General features: G+C 30.8%; 1 protein-coding gene across 1 annotated transcript in view; it reads left to right on the plus strand.

The window, feature by feature from the left end:
- The window catches only part of LOC139484272 (interaptin-like), a 33707-nt gene extending 19860 nt beyond the window's left edge, over positions 1–13847 (plus strand). Inside the window, exons 7-12 of the mRNA XM_071268008.1 lie at positions 1343–1591; positions 7550–7672; positions 11273–11557; positions 12123–12227; positions 13621–13743; positions 13829–13847. Of these exons, the coding sequence (XP_071124109.1) occupies positions 1343–1591; positions 7550–7672; positions 11273–11557; positions 12123–12227; positions 13621–13743; positions 13829–13847 (904 nt within the window). The remainder of the gene's footprint in view (positions 1–1342; positions 1592–7549; positions 7673–11272; positions 11558–12122; positions 12228–13620; positions 13744–13828) is intronic.
- The last annotated feature ends 5771 nt before the right edge of the window (positions 13848–19618 follow it).

Below are 19618 nucleotides of genomic sequence, written 5' to 3' on the forward strand. Positions count from 1 at the left end.
GTTGTGCTCGAAGGTAGATAAACACTAGTTCTATTAAAACTGCCAGTCTATATAGATGCAACGCTATTTTATAGAGATAGAAATGAATTACTTGACGAGAAGAAAAACAACAGAAAGCTAGTGAAAGATAATGAATCATTGGAAGACAAAATATATGAAATTGAAAACATGTACTAAGTATATGTATATATGTCTGATTTATAGATATGTTGTAAAAAAAAACCGAAACCAACGTTGATTAAAAAAGTAGAAGAAAGACAGCTTATGAAATGACAAAACAAAATAACAATCGTCCGATCACAACACTCAAAACCATATATTTTTCCATATTAATTTAACCAAACACTTGCTCTCAAACCAGACAGAAATTTGCAAAATACTTAAATGATTGTGGACTTTTAATGTATACACATTGTCCATGTGGATTTATCACCACAGCTGTATAATGACTTTGGAAATTAACACGTTACTGATAGCCAATAATTGTAGAAAGTTTACTCTAAATGTATAATCAGTTGATAGAAAAGTCATGCCTTTTGAAATTCAAATATTTGATAATCGAAATTTCCAATCAGTGCCTCCACATTCTTGATTACATCATATACTATCCAAATTATTGCCCAACGACTTGATATATCAATTCCTGCATCAAATGGAAGCAAACGTTAATAAAAAAACACTTTTAATCAAGAACATTCTAAACAACTTTAACGCATTTAAATGAAGTATTCATCCTGAGAACTTATAATGATAATGACATGTTAACTAAACAAATCATTTACTGGGATCATCGGAAAGCACATGATAATATGATGATTTTTTTTCTTCAAACAATGAGTTCTGATAGGATTAAATTGCCAGTAAAATATTGAAAAAAAACTTCAACATGTTTATCCATACAAAAATGTTGCCAGAACAAACAGATTTAGAAGACAATTCTGAAATATAAAAAAACTCAATGGAGTAAGTATGAGTAGTGTATCAGCCTTGAATTCAAAATGCTCGTAATCATTTAATAAAGAATGATAATAACTCTTTAAAGGTACCAAATTGATAATTGTGTATTCCAGACAGACCTTGCGTCTGTCTTCACAATACTCATCAGTGGCGCTCTAATCAAATCAGTTGTAAAGCCAATCAATTACAAATTTAGTTGCATATCAAATCAACAAGTCAAAAAATTCAATCGGACAATTATTCAAATGAAAATATGTTGGATGTATACAAATAAATTATTTCAGATAGGAATAAGTTAAAAATGTATTTTTGTTAGTTTTTCTAATTGTGTAACTGTCTCATTGAAGTTTACCCCACTATTTTACACCTATATGTCTAATTAAAGTCATGCTGAAGAAAAGAAGAAACAAATTGATATTGAGAATAAGTTACAACATCAAGTCAACAATCTAAAAATTCAAAACAGCATAGCAGATAACAAAGCTGCAAATGCTGAAAAGGAAAAAGAAGAGATGACTTCAAAATATAATGAGCAGCAGTTTGTATTCAATTCAAAACGAAGTCAGTTCGATAGAGAAGTAAAGGATTTGAGAATACAGCTTGAAGAAATAAGGAAGACCACAGATTACCGATGGTAATTATAATTGTCACAGTAATGGTACTGATAACGTCTTTCCTGATATACGTCCTTGTATTTTAAAAGTTGACTAACGTTACAAGTTGTCTTTCTCATTATAAGTTATATATGTGAAGTTGATATCTTTCAATATTTTAAGAGATTAAAAAGACATTAAAGACCCCTACGGGTGCGGGAGTTTCTCGCTACATGGAAGACCCATTGGTGGCCTTCGGCTGTTGTCTGCTTTATGGTCGGGTTGTTTTCGCTTTGACATATTCCCCATTTCCTTTTTCAATATTATTATCTTACAGTTTGGATTGCAATGGAAATGGAAAATTCACAAAACAACTATAGGTTACTCTGGTAAAATTGATTAACAAATTCCAGCTGTTGTACGTTTAACAGAGACAATAACATAATGTTTCTTTAAAAAAAATGATACTAAACAGTCACTTTTTCCTTCAGTTTATTGCAGTTTGAATGTTTGTAAATATTGACAATACATTTTCTGTACCACTTTTAATTTGACGTTTTGAAAAAAATCGTATCCTAGAATGGAAAGTTCATGTGCACTACTATTATTTTCAAACGTCAAAATATAGGGATGTACGTCATATTTTCAACGTTCAAATGTAATACCACCAAATCGTGATACGTCACATGTGGTTGTATACGAAAATAGGTCGAAACAAATATTCCCTTGAATTTGACAGTTGTAGGTAATTAATCCTACATTTTATTGTAGTTAAACATTTCCTGGTCATAAACAAATGTCTTGGGTATTTCAAAGCACCACTATTTTTTTTTTTATTTTGGGTTTCTGTAGAATATTTTGGAAACTTGGGATTACATGGTTACTAAAATTTGTACACAAATTAAATAAGGGGAGACATTTTATTGGTTAACTTCAAGTGATGGTTGTTTTCTTATATGCAATGCTTTTTTTCAAACTTTAAATATTTTATTACACTACCGGTTTTGAACAATGTCCCTTATCGCTACAAAAATGACGCTAAGGTTCCTTTCTGTGTTATTGATTGCTCATGAATCCAGAGGATTTGATTATCAAAATATATCCTATATTTATATTGTATGTTAGCATTATACAAAGTATTCATACGAGCACACACTACATATACATTATTCAGTGATCCTATATAAACATTCCTATACTGTAAGAAAGAAATAATAAAAGAAAAAAAAAGTTGAAAAGTTCAAATTAACAATGACTAATAGGAAAAAATCAATGGTGGTATTACACCTTTATATGTCCCGAACTTTTAACAGTTAAAAATATACACTAACGTTCTGAACTCCCTACCTCGACTTAAGAGAGTTAGCTCCTCAGTTTCAAAATAATTAACTTTTCAAAACACTAGAATATATTGATAAGGGATAAATAAAGGAATCAATAGAGAAAAAAATATATAGGTCATCGTGTTTGTTTTCTAAATATTAGCCATTGAAGTTTTGCCGGAAAAGGGTTATTTCTCTCTTGATTCTTCATAGCTTTATCATTCACAAGTTTAAGTCCTAAAAAACTATTAGAAATGATTAAAATTTTATAAGACTTTAACAGACAGCTTATCATTATACATGAAAAAGAATTATAAATGAAAAATGAGGGTCACCGGGCAAAATTTGTTAAAGCATTCAAATTGATAAAACAAGAGGATTCCGAAAATCTGACATGACAAGCGAGCTTTCTTAAGGATTTTCACAGATTTCAATATGACAACTGTGCATACTTATAATTACTGGTAACATTTCCAACTTACATGTAGGTTACGACGAGATGAAACGAAGAGATCATAACTGGGAACCACTACGTCTTCAAAATTAATTATCTATGCATGTGATAGTTATCTAAGGTACCAGGATTATAATTTAGTACGCCGGACGCGCGTTTCGTCTACATAAAACTCATCAGTGATATATCACCATAACATAGGCGTGGTCTAAGAAACAACTATATTTACAAAGTGCTTTTAATGTTGTGAATAGGAATATGACTTATAAAATGATAACGTTCGAACATCGTTAAAAAGCTAGATTATAAGCATGACATTGTTGCTACAATAGATGCAAATTGTGTTTTTGTAAATGCTTTTGATGTAAAATATCTACATGATCTACTGGTCTCTAAAAATGCCTTTTTTATTTCAATTTTATGAATAGCAACTTAGATTGTAAGAAGTGTAGCTTCTAGTTTGTTTTCTTGAGCGAAAGTATTAAACCTACTAATATTAGATAGCATAATAATTTTTTCTCTACTTTCAAATTAAAATGTCATACTAGTAGTAGATGGAATCCTTACACATTTTTAGCCCAACTGGTTAAAAGGCTCAATTGAACTATTGTCATCTTTTAGTAACATTTCCAGGTTATGTTTCGACGAGATGAAACAAAGTGATCATAACTGGGAACCAGTACGTCAACAAAATTAATTATCTATGCATATGATGTATCACCCTAACAGAAGCGTGGTCTGAGAAACAGTTGAATATACAAAGTGCAACTTGCAATGTTTTAAATAATATTGCCATTGTCATTTGTCTGTCGTCTGTCGTCGTTCGTAAACATTCTGAAACTTCTAGACAAATCTGATAAAAACTTGGCAACAGCCGTTCTTATGCTTGGGGTTATGGCTAAAAGAATATAAGGGTAAAAGGCAGAAATATTCAGAATGTTAAATCTTTAATGGCAAAATCCACCAACAAGACAATCAGTCTTCAGGAAGTACACCACTAATTAATGGCCCCATTGCTTTCTATGTTAAATTCCTCAATTTCGAGTGGTCACAGCTCTTTTATCTTAAGTTCAAATAAAGTGACAATCATTGCATGTCAAAGCAACACCTTCTGGTGTCCTGTACTGAAAAAATCAACATACTTTACATTGCATATAAGAAAGAACTGGTTCCCGGAACTTCGGATGTATCAAAACAGGTACTTCCGATCTGACAAAAAGGCAAAATGTACCCTCCTTTTAAAATTTCATGCCATTTTTTTATTATTCAAATTTATCAGTCAAAAATTGTTCTGCAATGATCACCAGTCATGCAGCTTTCATTTGATACCAAAATTAATAAAATATTCTAAATATATTGAGAGTTATGTCCATGCGAAGGAACTATTTTGTGTTAAATATGTACTACTTTCTGGTATGTGCTTTCTGGCCGGGCCTGAATTAGTGGTGTTACACCTATAACAGAACCAAACTTGCTATATTGACTTGAGCATTACTTTATTTCATTCTATGATCTATTTCAAGCAATAAAAAACATATAAAGCTTTAGTCCAAATACTATTTTATTAATTTCAAGCTCAAATTGGACTGGTAGTAACATATGGGTTATTCAAAGAAAACTGCATATGGATATTACCATTGGCCAATATACCTTTTTTATACTCAATATTATTGTTTTATTTATTAATTTCTATTAGGAAAGCTATGTGCTTACTAATAGTCATATTTTTATCAGAGGTTCTTCATTAAATAATAATATATCAGTTTAAACTTAAGACATAAATGAGAAATTATCCCCCCTTTTTTCTTAAAACTGGAAAAGGGCTTTTTTTTGTATATACCATAATTCTGTGGTAAAACATAGATTAATAAGAGCAATTTATATATCCCTCAGCTAGATAACTTGCTAAACTGGTTCAAAATTGCATGTACAGTGAGATTTTAGATTCTTATATGAGTATGTACCATTTGCCTTGATTGTAAAAGGCTACCATAAGAAAAACAAAAAAACTTGAAAAATCATAAGATTATTTTGACCAAGAGCTATTTTGTTCCATATACAAGTCATAAAATACTTGTTTTATTGATTTCAATCAGAAAAAATGCAAAAATAAGAACTTGGAGTCAAGTCTTAACTGCATGCATGCTGTATGACCATAAAAGGCTAACATACTTGAGTATGCCAATTTAAGAGCTTAAATTTCCCATAAGCAGGACGGTTGAAAAAAAAAGATGATTGAACATGATTACTTACATCAAATTGGACTTATTTTCATTGGAATAGGTACAACTTCTAAAAATTGGATTTCTGGTGATTCTCTGTAATAGGAAGTACACCACTAATTAATGGCCCCATTGCTTTCTATGTTAAATTCCTCAATTTCGAGTGGTCACAGCTCTTTTATCTTAAGTTCAAATAAAGTGACAATCATTGCATGTTAAAGCAACACCTTCTGGTGTCCTGTACTGAAAAAATCAACATACCTTACATTGCATATAAGAAAGAACTGGTTACCGGAACTTCGGATGTATCAAAACAGGTACTTCCGATCTGACAAAAAGGCAAAATGTACCCTCCTTTTAAAATTTCATGCCATTTTTTTATTATTCAAATTTATCAGTCAAAAATTGTTCTGCAATGATCACCAGTCATGCAGCTTTCATTTGATACCAAAATTAATAAAATATTCTAAATATATTGAGAATTTACCTCTACCCCTGTCATTTTGATTCTATTGATTATCTATCTGTCGTCCCGAATTTTTGACGGCTAATTTCTATGCGCTTAGATTAGTATAGTGCAACGGTACGATTTAAATATGATGAAATGGTATGGAAAAGCCTCGCAGTTGAGTAACTCGTTCCAACAACATGATACATTTGAGAAAAATAACTGAAAAGATTTTACCGATTTCTGCCTTCGCCATATTCGAATTATCGTAATTTCAGTTACGATTTTAAGTTTAGCACCAATGATTACACAACTAACAATCAATAAATCAATAAATCACAATATAATAATTGTAAATACATCACCAGTTCAGTTGGTTTTACTTTTCTGCATTGGCTAGAGGTATAGGGGGAGGGTTGAGATCTCTTTGACACATTCCCCATTTCCATTCTCAATTGTACTTGTCACAAAATTTTATGAATAACTGCCTTTATTATGAATGATAAAATCGTGAAAAATGGTTGAAAAGCCTTGGATACGTATTTTTATTGGTACAGTCTTGCACGTCTTTATTATTAAATAAATGTATTTCAATATAAAAACAAAGAGCTAAAGAATTCTTGCAACTATCTATGGATAAAACTGTTTAAAAATTTCAACTTGCATTCACATAATCCATTTTAAACTGATCAACTTCAGCCAATTGCCAGAGAAGGTTTTCTGTTGGTAGAACACAAATTGTTTCCTCTGTTTAATAATAGTAAGAAAATCACTTATCAAAAGGAAGATTAGTTAATGGTACAGAATAAAAGTGACAATATCAAAAATGTATAAGGTTTTCTCCCTTAAATATAAATTTCCACCGATCTTATAAATATTGTAACAATAAACAGTCAGGGACGTTACTTTAACAAATAACTTTTTTATCGGTAATTGTTCAATAGAAGCATCGGTTAAATGTAGTTTACATACATTTACACATCATTGTGCATGTTTTGTGTCATAAAATTATGAATTATTAAATTTTAGAGGAGTATAGACAAAAAGGGTGACTTTAAAATTGATGACAAAAATACCATTTGGATAAGTTATTGTATACATCTTTGAAATAATTATAATAACATTTATTTAAAGAAAACATGTAATTGATTTGGTTTAGAATTATAAATAACTTCATGTCTCAAGTTTCTATTTACTTCAAGATTGTACAGGAAAACAATATTTTGATAGTACTAAGAGACGTCAGAAAAACAATTAGTGTTTCAAAACGATTAGTTTTTATATTTCATGGGAAAAGTAACCAGATAATTGTCCATAAAATATAGGTTATTTTAAAAAAATAAGTGTTTACATAATACCCTAGGCCTAGACTGATTAATAATAGTTACAAACTTATCTTTGGTAAATTACAATATAGATAAACTTTTCATAGATTTTTCAAACATAAAATTACCGGGAATCTTGGGGCATTTTATGTATACTAATTTGAATCTTATCTTATTAGATTACCAAATGAGAACTAATTGTCCCTACATTAATTTTATCTTTTTCAGGTATTCTCCTCCTGAAGGCAAATCAGATACCGCGAAAGAAAATATCAGTTTGAGATCTGAACTCACAGAAGCTTTGAAAAACATAGAAAAAATAAGACAGGAATATACTGATCTTTCTGAAAAGTGAGGATTGATAATCATAAACACCACTTTGTCAGTATCTTATGCATTTTTTTTTTTTTTTTTAACATTGTCCATTAGTGGATATATAATCTATGAAATGAAAATGAAATGCAAATATTTCTAACGAAACACCTATATTTTATGCATGCTAACTAACTATGAAAGGAGTAGAGCCAGTAACTCAAATAATATCCAGTAAACAATTAAGGTGTAATTTGATCAACTTAATTCGTCGAGTACAGCTATTGTGCATAGAAATGAAAACTGAAACAGGGATTCTGTCACAGAGACAACAACCATATAAAAAGCAGAACAACAGTCCAACGACAAAATGGGTCTGCATGACACCTGCATCTGAACATAGGCTTCAACTGGGGTTCCTACACAACAATGTATAATACATGTAATTCTTGTTCAGCGAAATGGACGCAACATCAAATTTTAAATTATATAATTACATGAACAAAATAACCAAAAAAAAAACCTACAGGCGTCGCGAAGGCTGGAGATTCAGCACTTTAAAGCTAGAAGATATGTTTCAAATTTATCAAAACATTAGCCTGAACTAGCAATTCATTTCAGTTACGTCCATTTTAATCACCTTTTCGACCTTTTTTTTTTGTTTTATATGTGGCGCCCTCACCCAAAGAACTTTTGTTTGAAAAATAAAAAAAATATGATATTCAGAAAGAAAAAAAATTAGAATTTACAAACGTAAGGTTTTAGTGAAATTCTACATTTATGATGACAAAACCTCGAAAGTCATGAGGCAAGTTGTAGAAATATTTTCAAGCTGAAACAATAAAACATTATATCATTTGTTTTCATTAATTTCTACGGACATTGTCGGAGTTGAAAATTTTCAGATTTTTAGGGGCCTTAAACCAACTCTTTTACAAATTGAGATGCTTTTGACAGTGCTTTTTTATGTTTATATACATTGAAGCAATAAAAGTTAGCTGTCAATTTCAATAATACAATTAATTCTTATTTCTAATTTATTTTTCAATTTGTGTATCAGAGGCAGTTTGAACAGTATTTTGATTTTGGTTCAAGTTCTCTACATCTTTTTAGAACATGATCAGTTAAAAATACAATAAAATGTAAGATAATTCGTATAAGCATGTATAGCTTAAAAAAAATACCACATATTTGAGTACTGCATTTTCATCTGGACAAGTGGTGCTTTTGGAATTTTAAAAATACTACCTGTAGTAAAGAACGTTGAAAAGGTTATGTCAAGGTTGATATGTTTCTTGATAGATTTTCTGAAGTATCAGTACCTATTGATTATTTTGACAATATTCGTAAATCCTCACCGTGAAGTTGATATGCATTGCAATACACACTCAATGTCGATTGATTTGGCGTTTAGTAAGTCCAAAATATAGGTTTTTGTTCATTGATTAGTTACAGAATAACTCAGCCAAGTCTTAACAAATTTACAATGACTGACAAAACAAATTTATTTAAAAAAGGAATGCATCTTTATGTAAATTAGTGTGGTGTATACAATCGTGGACCAAAGTACATTTTGAATGTTGTATATGAAGCACCATAGGGCTCCATTTTAAAAATGTGCGAATGGTCAACGCTTTAAAAACCCTATAAAATTACTACAAGAAGCATAAAAGTGCTACACATTAATAGTTTTTGCTAGAATCATGAAAACAAAGATTTGTATCATTATTTTTTGTATTAACTTGTGCATTTAATTGTGGTAGCTCGCGGATCGCTACATCTCATTTTGAAATGAAGGTTAATTTCAGAATGACGCGAGATTATTGTTAGCTAATTAAAATAACGTACTATAATGAAGCATTAATGTAGTGAAATTATTCCTGAATGTTCCAAGCACAAGTGTGAATAGTAGACATTTGCGGAAACACTCATACACCTATGATTAGGATAACAATTACACCTAATGGTAGCATATGCATCTTGAGCTTTCTCAAAGTGTAAAAATAAATCGTCGATCCAAAACAATGAAACGAAAGTGATGTTTTTTTGTAGTTGAACAACGATTTTTCTTTTAATACAGTTATCAACGAACTCCTTTATATCGGAAATATATTTTAGACTGCTCGCCAGTCTCAATTGAAATGTAAGAATATGTGTTCTCAAATAGTTAGAACTATCTATGTTTTCAACAGCAAAAAAAAAAAAATGACAAACGAGTTCCAAATTGTTTTTCTTTTATGCAATTATTATAAAAGAAATCTTGTGAATCATTATGGACATTTTTTTTCGCGATTATTATCCAACATGAACAAGTGTCGGTGGTGGTGGTGGTGGTGGTTGTGGTGTGTGTGTGTGGTGGTGGGTGGGGGGGGTATGATCGAAACATGAGTTTTAACCCCTATTCCAAGTCTCGTACTATTTTCATGGAATTGAAATATAGAGTGCACAGACGACGCAGGGGGTCGATCCAGTCATTTTCAAAAGGGGATTCCAACCCAAGATAAAAAGGGGTCCCACCATATGTCCCTTTTCAAAAGCATTGATCGGCAAGAAAAGGGGTGTTCCAACCCCCGGAACAGTCCGTGATCTCTCACTGTGAATTGTTCATTTCAACATAAGTTTATACACATGCAAATCTAATTCAATTGATTTAATGTAGTCCCAAATTTCCCCGACTTTCATCCCAGACGTGCTCTATAAGAATCCTACATGTATCTTAGAATGTATAAAATGTTAATATGTTCTTGTCCAAAATATTTTCACTGGACTTAAGGATATTTTCTTCTGACGTTTCAGTCTTGTTGAAATCTCGTTTTAAAATTATTTCCAAAATCTTTGATACAAGTGGAGAATATTAACGAATTAGGAAAATTGTTGATATCAAACTTAACTCTGTGAAAAAATTGTGCATTTACAATAAGTAGTTTCAAATTTTATCTAGTCAGTGTTTAGCCAAAATTTTGAGGAAATGGGTGAGGGTTAAAATGTACCGGAAATGATTTTACCAGAAATTTTCGAAATTTTTAGATAAATATTTTTTTCAATCATTTATAACAAAGAAATTGAAATAATATTCATTTCGGTATTAAAACAGGAAAACATCACAAATTTACAAAATTGACAGCATGGCAAATTTGACACGAAATAGCATCAAAATATTATGAAAATAATTATATAAACACCTCTCTTTAGGTTTTTTTTGTAAATTGAATTTATTCAGATGGTTCACTTCACCTCATTGAAAGTATGGAAAAAATTGTTATTATGGAATTGCGATTTACAATTATATTTAAAAATAGGTAAAAAATAATTGAAAATTGGTAAATGATTAAATTTGAGTATATTTAAAGTGCCGTAGCAAAACAAAGAAGTTCACCACCATATATTTTTTTTTCTACACCAATCATTATTATAAAGTCATATAAACTCAAAAATCAGGTTAAGAAAAAAGTTTTATTCTAGAAATTTCAGTCTCCTCATAGGTGTACATCCTGAATGTAACCAAGAGTAAGTCGGTCATTATTTTGCTTTTTATCTGCACTTTGATATTGATGCAAAATAAAATGACCTCTAAATGCAAATATCTTCACAAAGCTCAAATATTCTGCAGGTGTAAGAAATTTACATTTTCATCAACAGATATGAAACAGGAATGATTGCTAATAAAAGGACAATTGAAAGTTTACAACAGGAAAAGAACGGATTTGAACAAGAAAATGTCAATTTTAGAGCTAAAATGGACCAGATCCAGAGTGATTTGAATATTTTCAAAAATGAGCAACTTCATCAACAGAATTCCTCACATGGCATTATAGAAAATCTTCTTCAACATGTTCAACAAAACAGAAAAATAGATAACGACAGAGAATTGTTGAGAGGAAAAATATTTTCACTGGAAAATGATAAGATTAAACTTGAAGATACGTAAGTTTGACATTTGTTAAATATTCTAGTTTGAAATTATATAAGGACCTACTATAGGTAACATTGTTTTTGGTTGAATGACTGATGTTTCTATGAGTAATGTTAAAATCACATTTTTTTTGGCGCCAGTAACAATATAAAGTTTTAGACAGAAACATTTGATGACAAGTGTAGTAAATGTTAGTAAAAAGGATGTTCAACCTGAACGGTAGAATTATTACATCGTCATAAAAACAAGTGACTTAAAATCCTATTTCAGATACAAAAAGGTCTTAAATAATTGAGCCTTTAACTTAAAAAAAAGTTTTCATAATACAATAGATGTAACCAGTAGTTAGTACAATAAAGCTTGCGTGTTTAAGTTATTATATTCATCTTAAAAAATGCGAGCTAACATTGATTAGATTTGTAAATTTTTGGTAAAAAAACAATGCATACATTTGATTTTGCAATCATACAATACAATTTCACAAGTTAAAAAAAAGACAAACATTATTATAAGATAGCAATATCAAACTAGCATCAACTTTGATTGTTGATTTCATTTGCTAGTTTAAAATTTCAGAGTGAAAAAAAGTAAGCAATATAATCAGAAATTACAAAGGGATCAAGATGAATTGCAAGATAATGTACGAGAAAAAGCAAATGAGCTTAAAGAGTCTGACGTTAGGTTTGTATGAATTTAACAGAACTAACACAAGATGATTTTATATTAGGGCATTTGAATTTAAAATTAAAACAGTTTTTCTAGTTGTCTTACTGATTAGAACAATCATTGTTTTATCGTAGCATTGAGATATACATGATATAATATATTTCATATATATTAAAAATACTCCAATACCTTTATCTTTGTAAACAATGTTTTGATTAAAGTCATACAAAACGAGTGAATGGTGAAAAATAATGTTCATCCAATTAATGAACCAATGCATGTATATGTCCTCAACCTAGTCTTTTGTTCACGATTTTATAATTTTTTACGCAAAATTATCGCATAATCGTCATTGTTTTCTCTCTGTCTGTTATCAAGTGAAAATATGGCAGCTCATTTATTGTCGTGTTTTGAAGCCTTGGTTTACCGATTGTCACCTTATAATAAACAATCAACAAAGATGCATGGATATTGAGCACGTATATAACAGCTTCAAGCAGATAATAGTATATTTCTGTGACAGATCTATGCATATTAAGATCACCGGATTTTTACGAGAACAGTCACGCTAAGGTCACTTTAAATACGGAAAATATGTCGGCGAATTGCTTCCTGGAAGAAATCAATTTAAAAAAGTAAACTTCTTCTAAATGTGGACAAATTAAAGAGTTTTCTTCAGAAAAAAGTATGTGTATATAAGCTTGATTAGGACAACTATCCATTTTGTTATAAAAAAAAACATATGCATCATGTTTTCCAATTTGAGGTTTCATATGATTTTACAGTCGTTTTTTAATATTTTTATAATCTTATTTGAGATATTCCTTATCTGTAGTCTCTTTATTCTGACTTGAACTTTGATTATTAGTTAATGATTCTCATTGATATTTTGATTTTAGACATGACTGTCATTGTTTCTAGAAAATTATCAACCAAACACAAACAAATCGAAAGAAGATCCATTATTGCTATTTCGTGCATTTTTCCTTTTATCTTTTTTGGGATGATTTTTCATATCATGCTACTCGATTGAGATGGAAAATTATCGCTAGAAACATAGAGGCACGTGGCGTTGCTAATGAAGTTGACATGAAATGTTGTTATAACACGTTTAAGGTGTTTATACTACACTTGATGTCGTTTCTAGTTGATCTATGTTTGATCTAGTTATTGTCCTTTGTTTGAGAAAATTACAATCACTAAGAGATCCTTACTCAGTTATTAGAAATTGTTGGATTTATTAGCCAGTACAGTGATATATTTCTTTCAATGTTCAATGATATACAGATTTTTTTCTGACACATGTAATTTTGTAAATCAATGAGAAAAAGGAAAAGAGCCATCCAAATGAGCTGATGTCCTATGCAATTGATGAATGAAAAATTAATTGTCTGGTTATGTTATACAGATTAAGAAAACTTGAAGCCGATATTATAGTTTTTCACAACACAAAAACTGAAAATGAGCAATTAAAAAAATTATTACGTGAAGTAGAAGGAGTAAAAAAGGAGTTTGATCACCTAGAAAAGAGGTAAGTATTCGTCTTGCTTTTATTGCAACAAAACGTTTGCAGGGTAGTTAGTAAGTATAAAAAAATATTTACTGTTCCTTTGCAGAATTAATATGGATGTCTAGATATGTTTTAAATTAAAAAGAAAAATTAATGGGGTCTGTCTGTCTTCTTCTAATATCTTATTAGCAGTTGGGTGGTTGTTGCTCCATTGTCGAGTATTTTATAATGACTAGATATAAGATGTGGTATGAGTGACAATGACTCCATTCTCTAACCAAAACCTTTATATGTCTAGTGCGGTTAATCTATGTTGTATTTTACTTGCAATGAAATTAACCCCACATTCCTTTTTATTCGTTTATAATTCTTTAAAACTTGAACTGATAGTCAGTATATCCTATTTTACAGGTACAAAAAAGAGACGTCAGATCGAATGAGCTCTGATAATATTGCCACCAAATATAAGGAGGATAATGATAGACTGAGGAAAGAAAGAAATGCAGCAAGACTAGAAATGCAACGAGTATTAAAGGAAAACAAAGAATCTTATCAAAACCTTAATACCGAACGAGTTATTGCGAGAAAAGAACTTCAGAACAAAGAGAGAGAAAAATCGGAGTTAGTTGCTTTGTTCAAGGATAAGGAGGACGAAGATTTACAAAAAATGAAACTGTATGAAAAAGAGATTGAAACTTTGAAATCAAGGCGGAAGGATGACAATGACAAATTGCAGCGTTTGGAACATGATATTGATACTTTGAAATCAAGGAATAAGGATGGAAATGACAAAATGAGGCAAATGGAACGTGAGATTGAAACGTTAAAATCAAGGTTCTTTATTTTATCACTTTTTTGAAGATTCATGTTTTATGCAAGTAATCAAACATTTGAATCTTATTAATTTCCAGTAAAAAAAAACCTGAAAAAGTAATTTATTGAAATTTATTTTGATTGACTACTAGCATTAAAAGTATTTAGCAAAAGAGGTGTTATAAATACTGTGGATTCATAATTGATTTATTGGATGGATGCTGTTTCTATTCTACATGACAAAATACATTTTTTTAAGTTAAGGCTGCTTTATTTTGACACATTTGGTAAGCAAGCAAGGAATTTTCAAAATTGGGTTTCGTAAAAATGTTTTAACCCCGCTACATTCTGTATGTGCCTGTCCGAACTCATGACCGTGTGAGTCTGGAGTTCAGTGGTTGTCGTTGGTTAATGTCTGTTATATTTTTTTTTAATTTGTTTTTGTGATTTTGTTATAAATTAAACCGTTAGTTTTCTCATTTGAATTGTTTCATATTTTTCATGTCGAGGCCTTTTTTAGCCGACTATACATTTTATACGGTATGGTTTGTTCTCATTGCTGAAGACCGTATGGTTGCTTATATTTTGGGATAGATATATCTAAGGTAATCATACCTCATCTCCTTATTGTCTTTACTGCCACGAAAGGCGCTTTTCAGGCGACGACTATACCAGAAACGGCTCGGGCTCCAGTGTCAATAATTGTAAAGTTGTCTGCTTAAGTTAGTTTGGTAGGATTTTCTTGTGATGAACAAATGATAGTATGTATGCAGTCGCATATCAATTAGTAAAAATCAGTTTTGACGACTATTTCAAGGCCCTGGCCCAAGATCATGGTCAAGTGACTTTGAATTAATAAGCAATTTTCAATGTTAAGTTTTCTGCTTTAATTAGTTTGATAGGATCTTCTTGTGATAGATCAATGCTTTTTTGTATGAAGTCACATTACAATCAGTACATATCGGTTTGGCGGATATTTTCCGATATCAAAGATCGAGTTGAACAAAGTTTTAAGAATAGGTGCGAAAAATAAAGGACATGACGAAAACATCTAATCTACAATTTGATCGTTACCTGCACTTTTCCCATATTTGAGTCTCTTTAGTGCTTTAATAATTTTGTCTTCTGAAATGTCTGTATCTAGTACCACCAAATAAACTGTTACTTAATAGATCAGATAATTTAACATTTCTTTGTTGTCCACTAAACACTTTGATTTGTTTTTAGGCTTTAAGGTTGACCAAATTTTTTTCGGATTGGTTTTTGCAATGCTGCAAAGTTCCAGACCTTTTTTCCTTTCATAGTTGTATTGGGCTTTTCGCTTCGCGTTATGTTATTTATTTCTAGCAATCACGTATTCACTCCTGTTTGCATCCGTTTGGTTAAGTAAGAGTAACTAAGATAAGTATACCCAAGCTTAAAATCGGTGCAATTTGATGTAAACTTTCATTATAATGTGTTTTCGATACACGACAAATTCATTTGAAAACAGTTACTTTCCGCCGTAGAATTTGTCAATTTCACACGACAAAGCTTATGTGTTACTGTTTTCACAGTTTAAATAAGGGTTTTGTATTTATCCTTCCATTATGCCTCTTCAATTTGATTTAACCAATTAAATGTTATAGGCTTTCAACAGAAGGAAGTGATCAGACCTTAGGAAAAATTGGAAAAGGCAGTATAATAAGAGCACAAACGAGAATAAATTATGATAAACTATTCACAGAAAAGTAAGTGATTTTATCTTTTACATTTTTGAACCTTAATTCAAATCTTAAAAATGTTTTATATGTTTATATACGTAGAGAAAATGTTTTCCTTGCATATGTTTACGCAAAGTTGCTCAAAATCCTCCATTATTCATATTCAAATGGTTTGTTCGTCACAAATTCAGAGAAAATATGTTTCTAGTATATGTCATTTGTTACCCCAATAAGTAAACTTATAATTGATGATTGATAAGCCCACATTTGATTTGGATTTAAATATATGTTCATAAATTTTGATTTTTTTAAACGTAGTTATGTTTATATTATGAACTATTGATGATACATGGATTATGACTATGATTCAAACAATCTCCTTTCAACAATATTCTAAATGTGCATTTTGTTCTGCACATCGTACAGCTGATTTCACATAAAGAAAATTAATTCTGTTTACATACTGGTTCCTAGTTATGCTCTCTGTGTTTCATCTCATAGATACATGACTTGGGAATGTTACCAGTAAATAAACATGTGCATATTGTTTACATTGAAATCTGTGGTAACCTTACATTCGAGGTAGGGGTAGTTAAGAAAATTAGTGTTAGTTTAATCAAAGTTCAGGGCATATAAACGTTGAAAATATGTCGCAGAGTCCTATATTTTGACCTTTGAAAAAAATTGTGATACATTTTAATTCTAGGATAAGATTTTTTTCAAAACTTTATAGTAAAATTGGTAGGGGAGTTCTATGGGAAATTGCATTGTCAATGTTTACAGCAATGCAACCTACAATGTTTATATTTTTGTTCTCATTTTTTTTATCAACCTGGTTAGCATCCGAATAAGCTTTTGATTAGTTTTAATTATTACAATTACTATTGTCGGCAGTCTTACATTTTAGAATTTCGTTGAATGCAGCATTCACTGTCCAATTGTCATGGAGCCAACCATTTTATCTGGTCTTATTTTAACTTATAGATCAAAAGTATATATATTGGTTAGCAGTAGTGTTGTGCATATATATTTGCACAAACAAAAAAGCATAAATAATCGGAACGAATGCTTTCCTGCATGTTTATATTAGTTTAACATATGTTTCTAAGATTATTTTAAATGATCGGACAAAATTTACGTTACAATTATTTACCATACATTTGAGGTGAATTTCATTTTAAGGTTGTTTTAAATCCTGTGTTTTGGCTTAATTTTTTTAAGTTACTTTCTTATAAAAAGGCGGAACGAAATAATGTTTCATCCCAGTTTCAAAAATTAAAACATACAACAATAATGATAAGACACTAGCATAACACGTGCTTGTAATTCTTTAATAGTCAATGTGCATCTTTCTTACCTTTGTTAGGTCAGAGGAAGTTACTAAAATGGTATCTGAGCTGTATGAAAATAAATGGAAAGTAGCAATGATAGAGCTTGGAGAAAATGGTGAAGAAAAGAAACATATTGAATTTCTCTTGAAAATATTTGAGGTATTATATATTAATTTTGTATAAGTAAGTTTAGCCATATTTCATAAACTACGTTTACGATTGACAAGTTGTTTTTGTTGCGTTTTATTTTCGTTTTTTTTTCTTTTAACTGCGTTGGTACATTGTAATCTGTGCTTACGTACAACTTAAAAAGAAACTATTCAATGATGAACTACCTTCCATACATAACTATCATTCATGATTGACCTTTATTGATTCGTTCCTAGTTGCGATAACTTTCTAAGTAATTGCGATGTAATTAAGTTTCCCAAAAAAAGTTTGGAGACTTATTGTTTTTGATCAGTTCTTATATTTTTTTTATTAATATTCTTCCTCCTCTTCTTCTTCTTCTTCCGTCACTTTAAAAATGAACTTGTTCGCAGCGGTTCTCCAAAACCGCTCGTCAGATTTACCTAGGATATCATAAAATGTTAGAGTAATATGTCTAGGGGAGCCATTAATCTTTTGTTTGTACATTTGGGGTCTATTAAGGGGTATTTTGGGAGGAAGAAAGAAGGGAGGGGTTTACTATAGAACGCTATGTGATTTTATTTTCGAAAATTTTCAAATAAATATAACTTGAAAACTTTAATTGATAAACACACACAGAAAGTATCATAGAACAACAAAACAAATCACATGAATGAAGGGGGAATCACACCCTATTAATTTGAGAATGTGCTATTATCTTGTAAACGCTCCATATCCCCACCCCTAAAACATATATATTCTGGTAGGGGAAAAAAACAAATGAAATTAAAAAACAAACCTGGGGGCACCCCCACCCATTTCAATTTGAGAATGTTCTATTACCTTGTAAACGATCCAGATTCCCACCCCTAAACCATATATACATGTATTCTTGTAGGGGACAATTAAACAAATGAAATGAAATAAAAGGGAAGTCCCTAGGGGGTCACCCCACCATCTTTTGTTTGAAAGCTTGTGGACGGTCCAGATCTCCACCCCCAAACCATATATATTCTTGTAGGGGACAATAAAGCAAATGAGATGAAATAAAAGGGAAGTCCCTAGGGTGTCATCCAACCCCTCTTGTTTGAAAGCTTGTAAACGGTCCATATCCCTACCCCTTAACCATATATATTCTTGTATGCAACATTGAAACACATCAAATAAAATGTAGGGAGAGTTCATTTGGGTTAACCCCCACCCTGTTCAATTTGAGAATGTGCTATTATATTGTAAGAGGTCAAGATCTCCGTCCATAAACCAAATCAAATGAAATTAAAGAGAAGTCCCTTGGGGTCACCCCATCCAATTCAATTCGAGAATGTGCTATTATCTTGTAAACGTTTCAGATCCCCACCCCAAAACCATATATATTCTTGAAGGGGACAAAAAACAAATGAAAGGAAATAAAAAGGCAGTCCATAGGGGTTATCCCGCCCCCTCTTGTTTGAAAACTTGTAATTGGTCAAGATCCCAACCCTTAAACCATTTGTATTCTTGTGTGGGACAATTTAACTAATCAAATGAATATGGGATCATAGGAATGGTGAGTTATGGGAGCTTTGTTTTGGAGACTTTGTAACAGTATCCTGTTACAATTACTTCTTGTTATATTTCATTTTTGCATTCTTCAACTTCTTTGATGCTTTTCTGTCGCATTGATTAATTTATTAGAGTTAATTTTGTTGTATCAAACATTTTTTGATTAAAAACAGGCTTTTTTGGGAATCTTTGGTTATTAGTTTAAAACCGAAGTCCACATTTTTGACGTGGTAAACAGAAGTTTAAAAAATATGTCATATCAGCTTGATTCTTAGTACCATTATTTCAGAATACTCAAGGGAGAGTATCGTACTGCTATACATTGTAGCTCACCTTTATATAAATCAATTTACCTCTTAGTGGTTTATCGACCGAGAG

The sequence above is a fragment of the Mytilus edulis genome, chromosome 8, assembly GCF_963676685.1.
Source record: "Mytilus edulis chromosome 8, xbMytEdul2.2, whole genome shotgun sequence".
In the NCBI taxonomy this organism is placed as follows: Eukaryota; Metazoa; Mollusca; class Bivalvia; order Mytilida; family Mytilidae; genus Mytilus; species Mytilus edulis.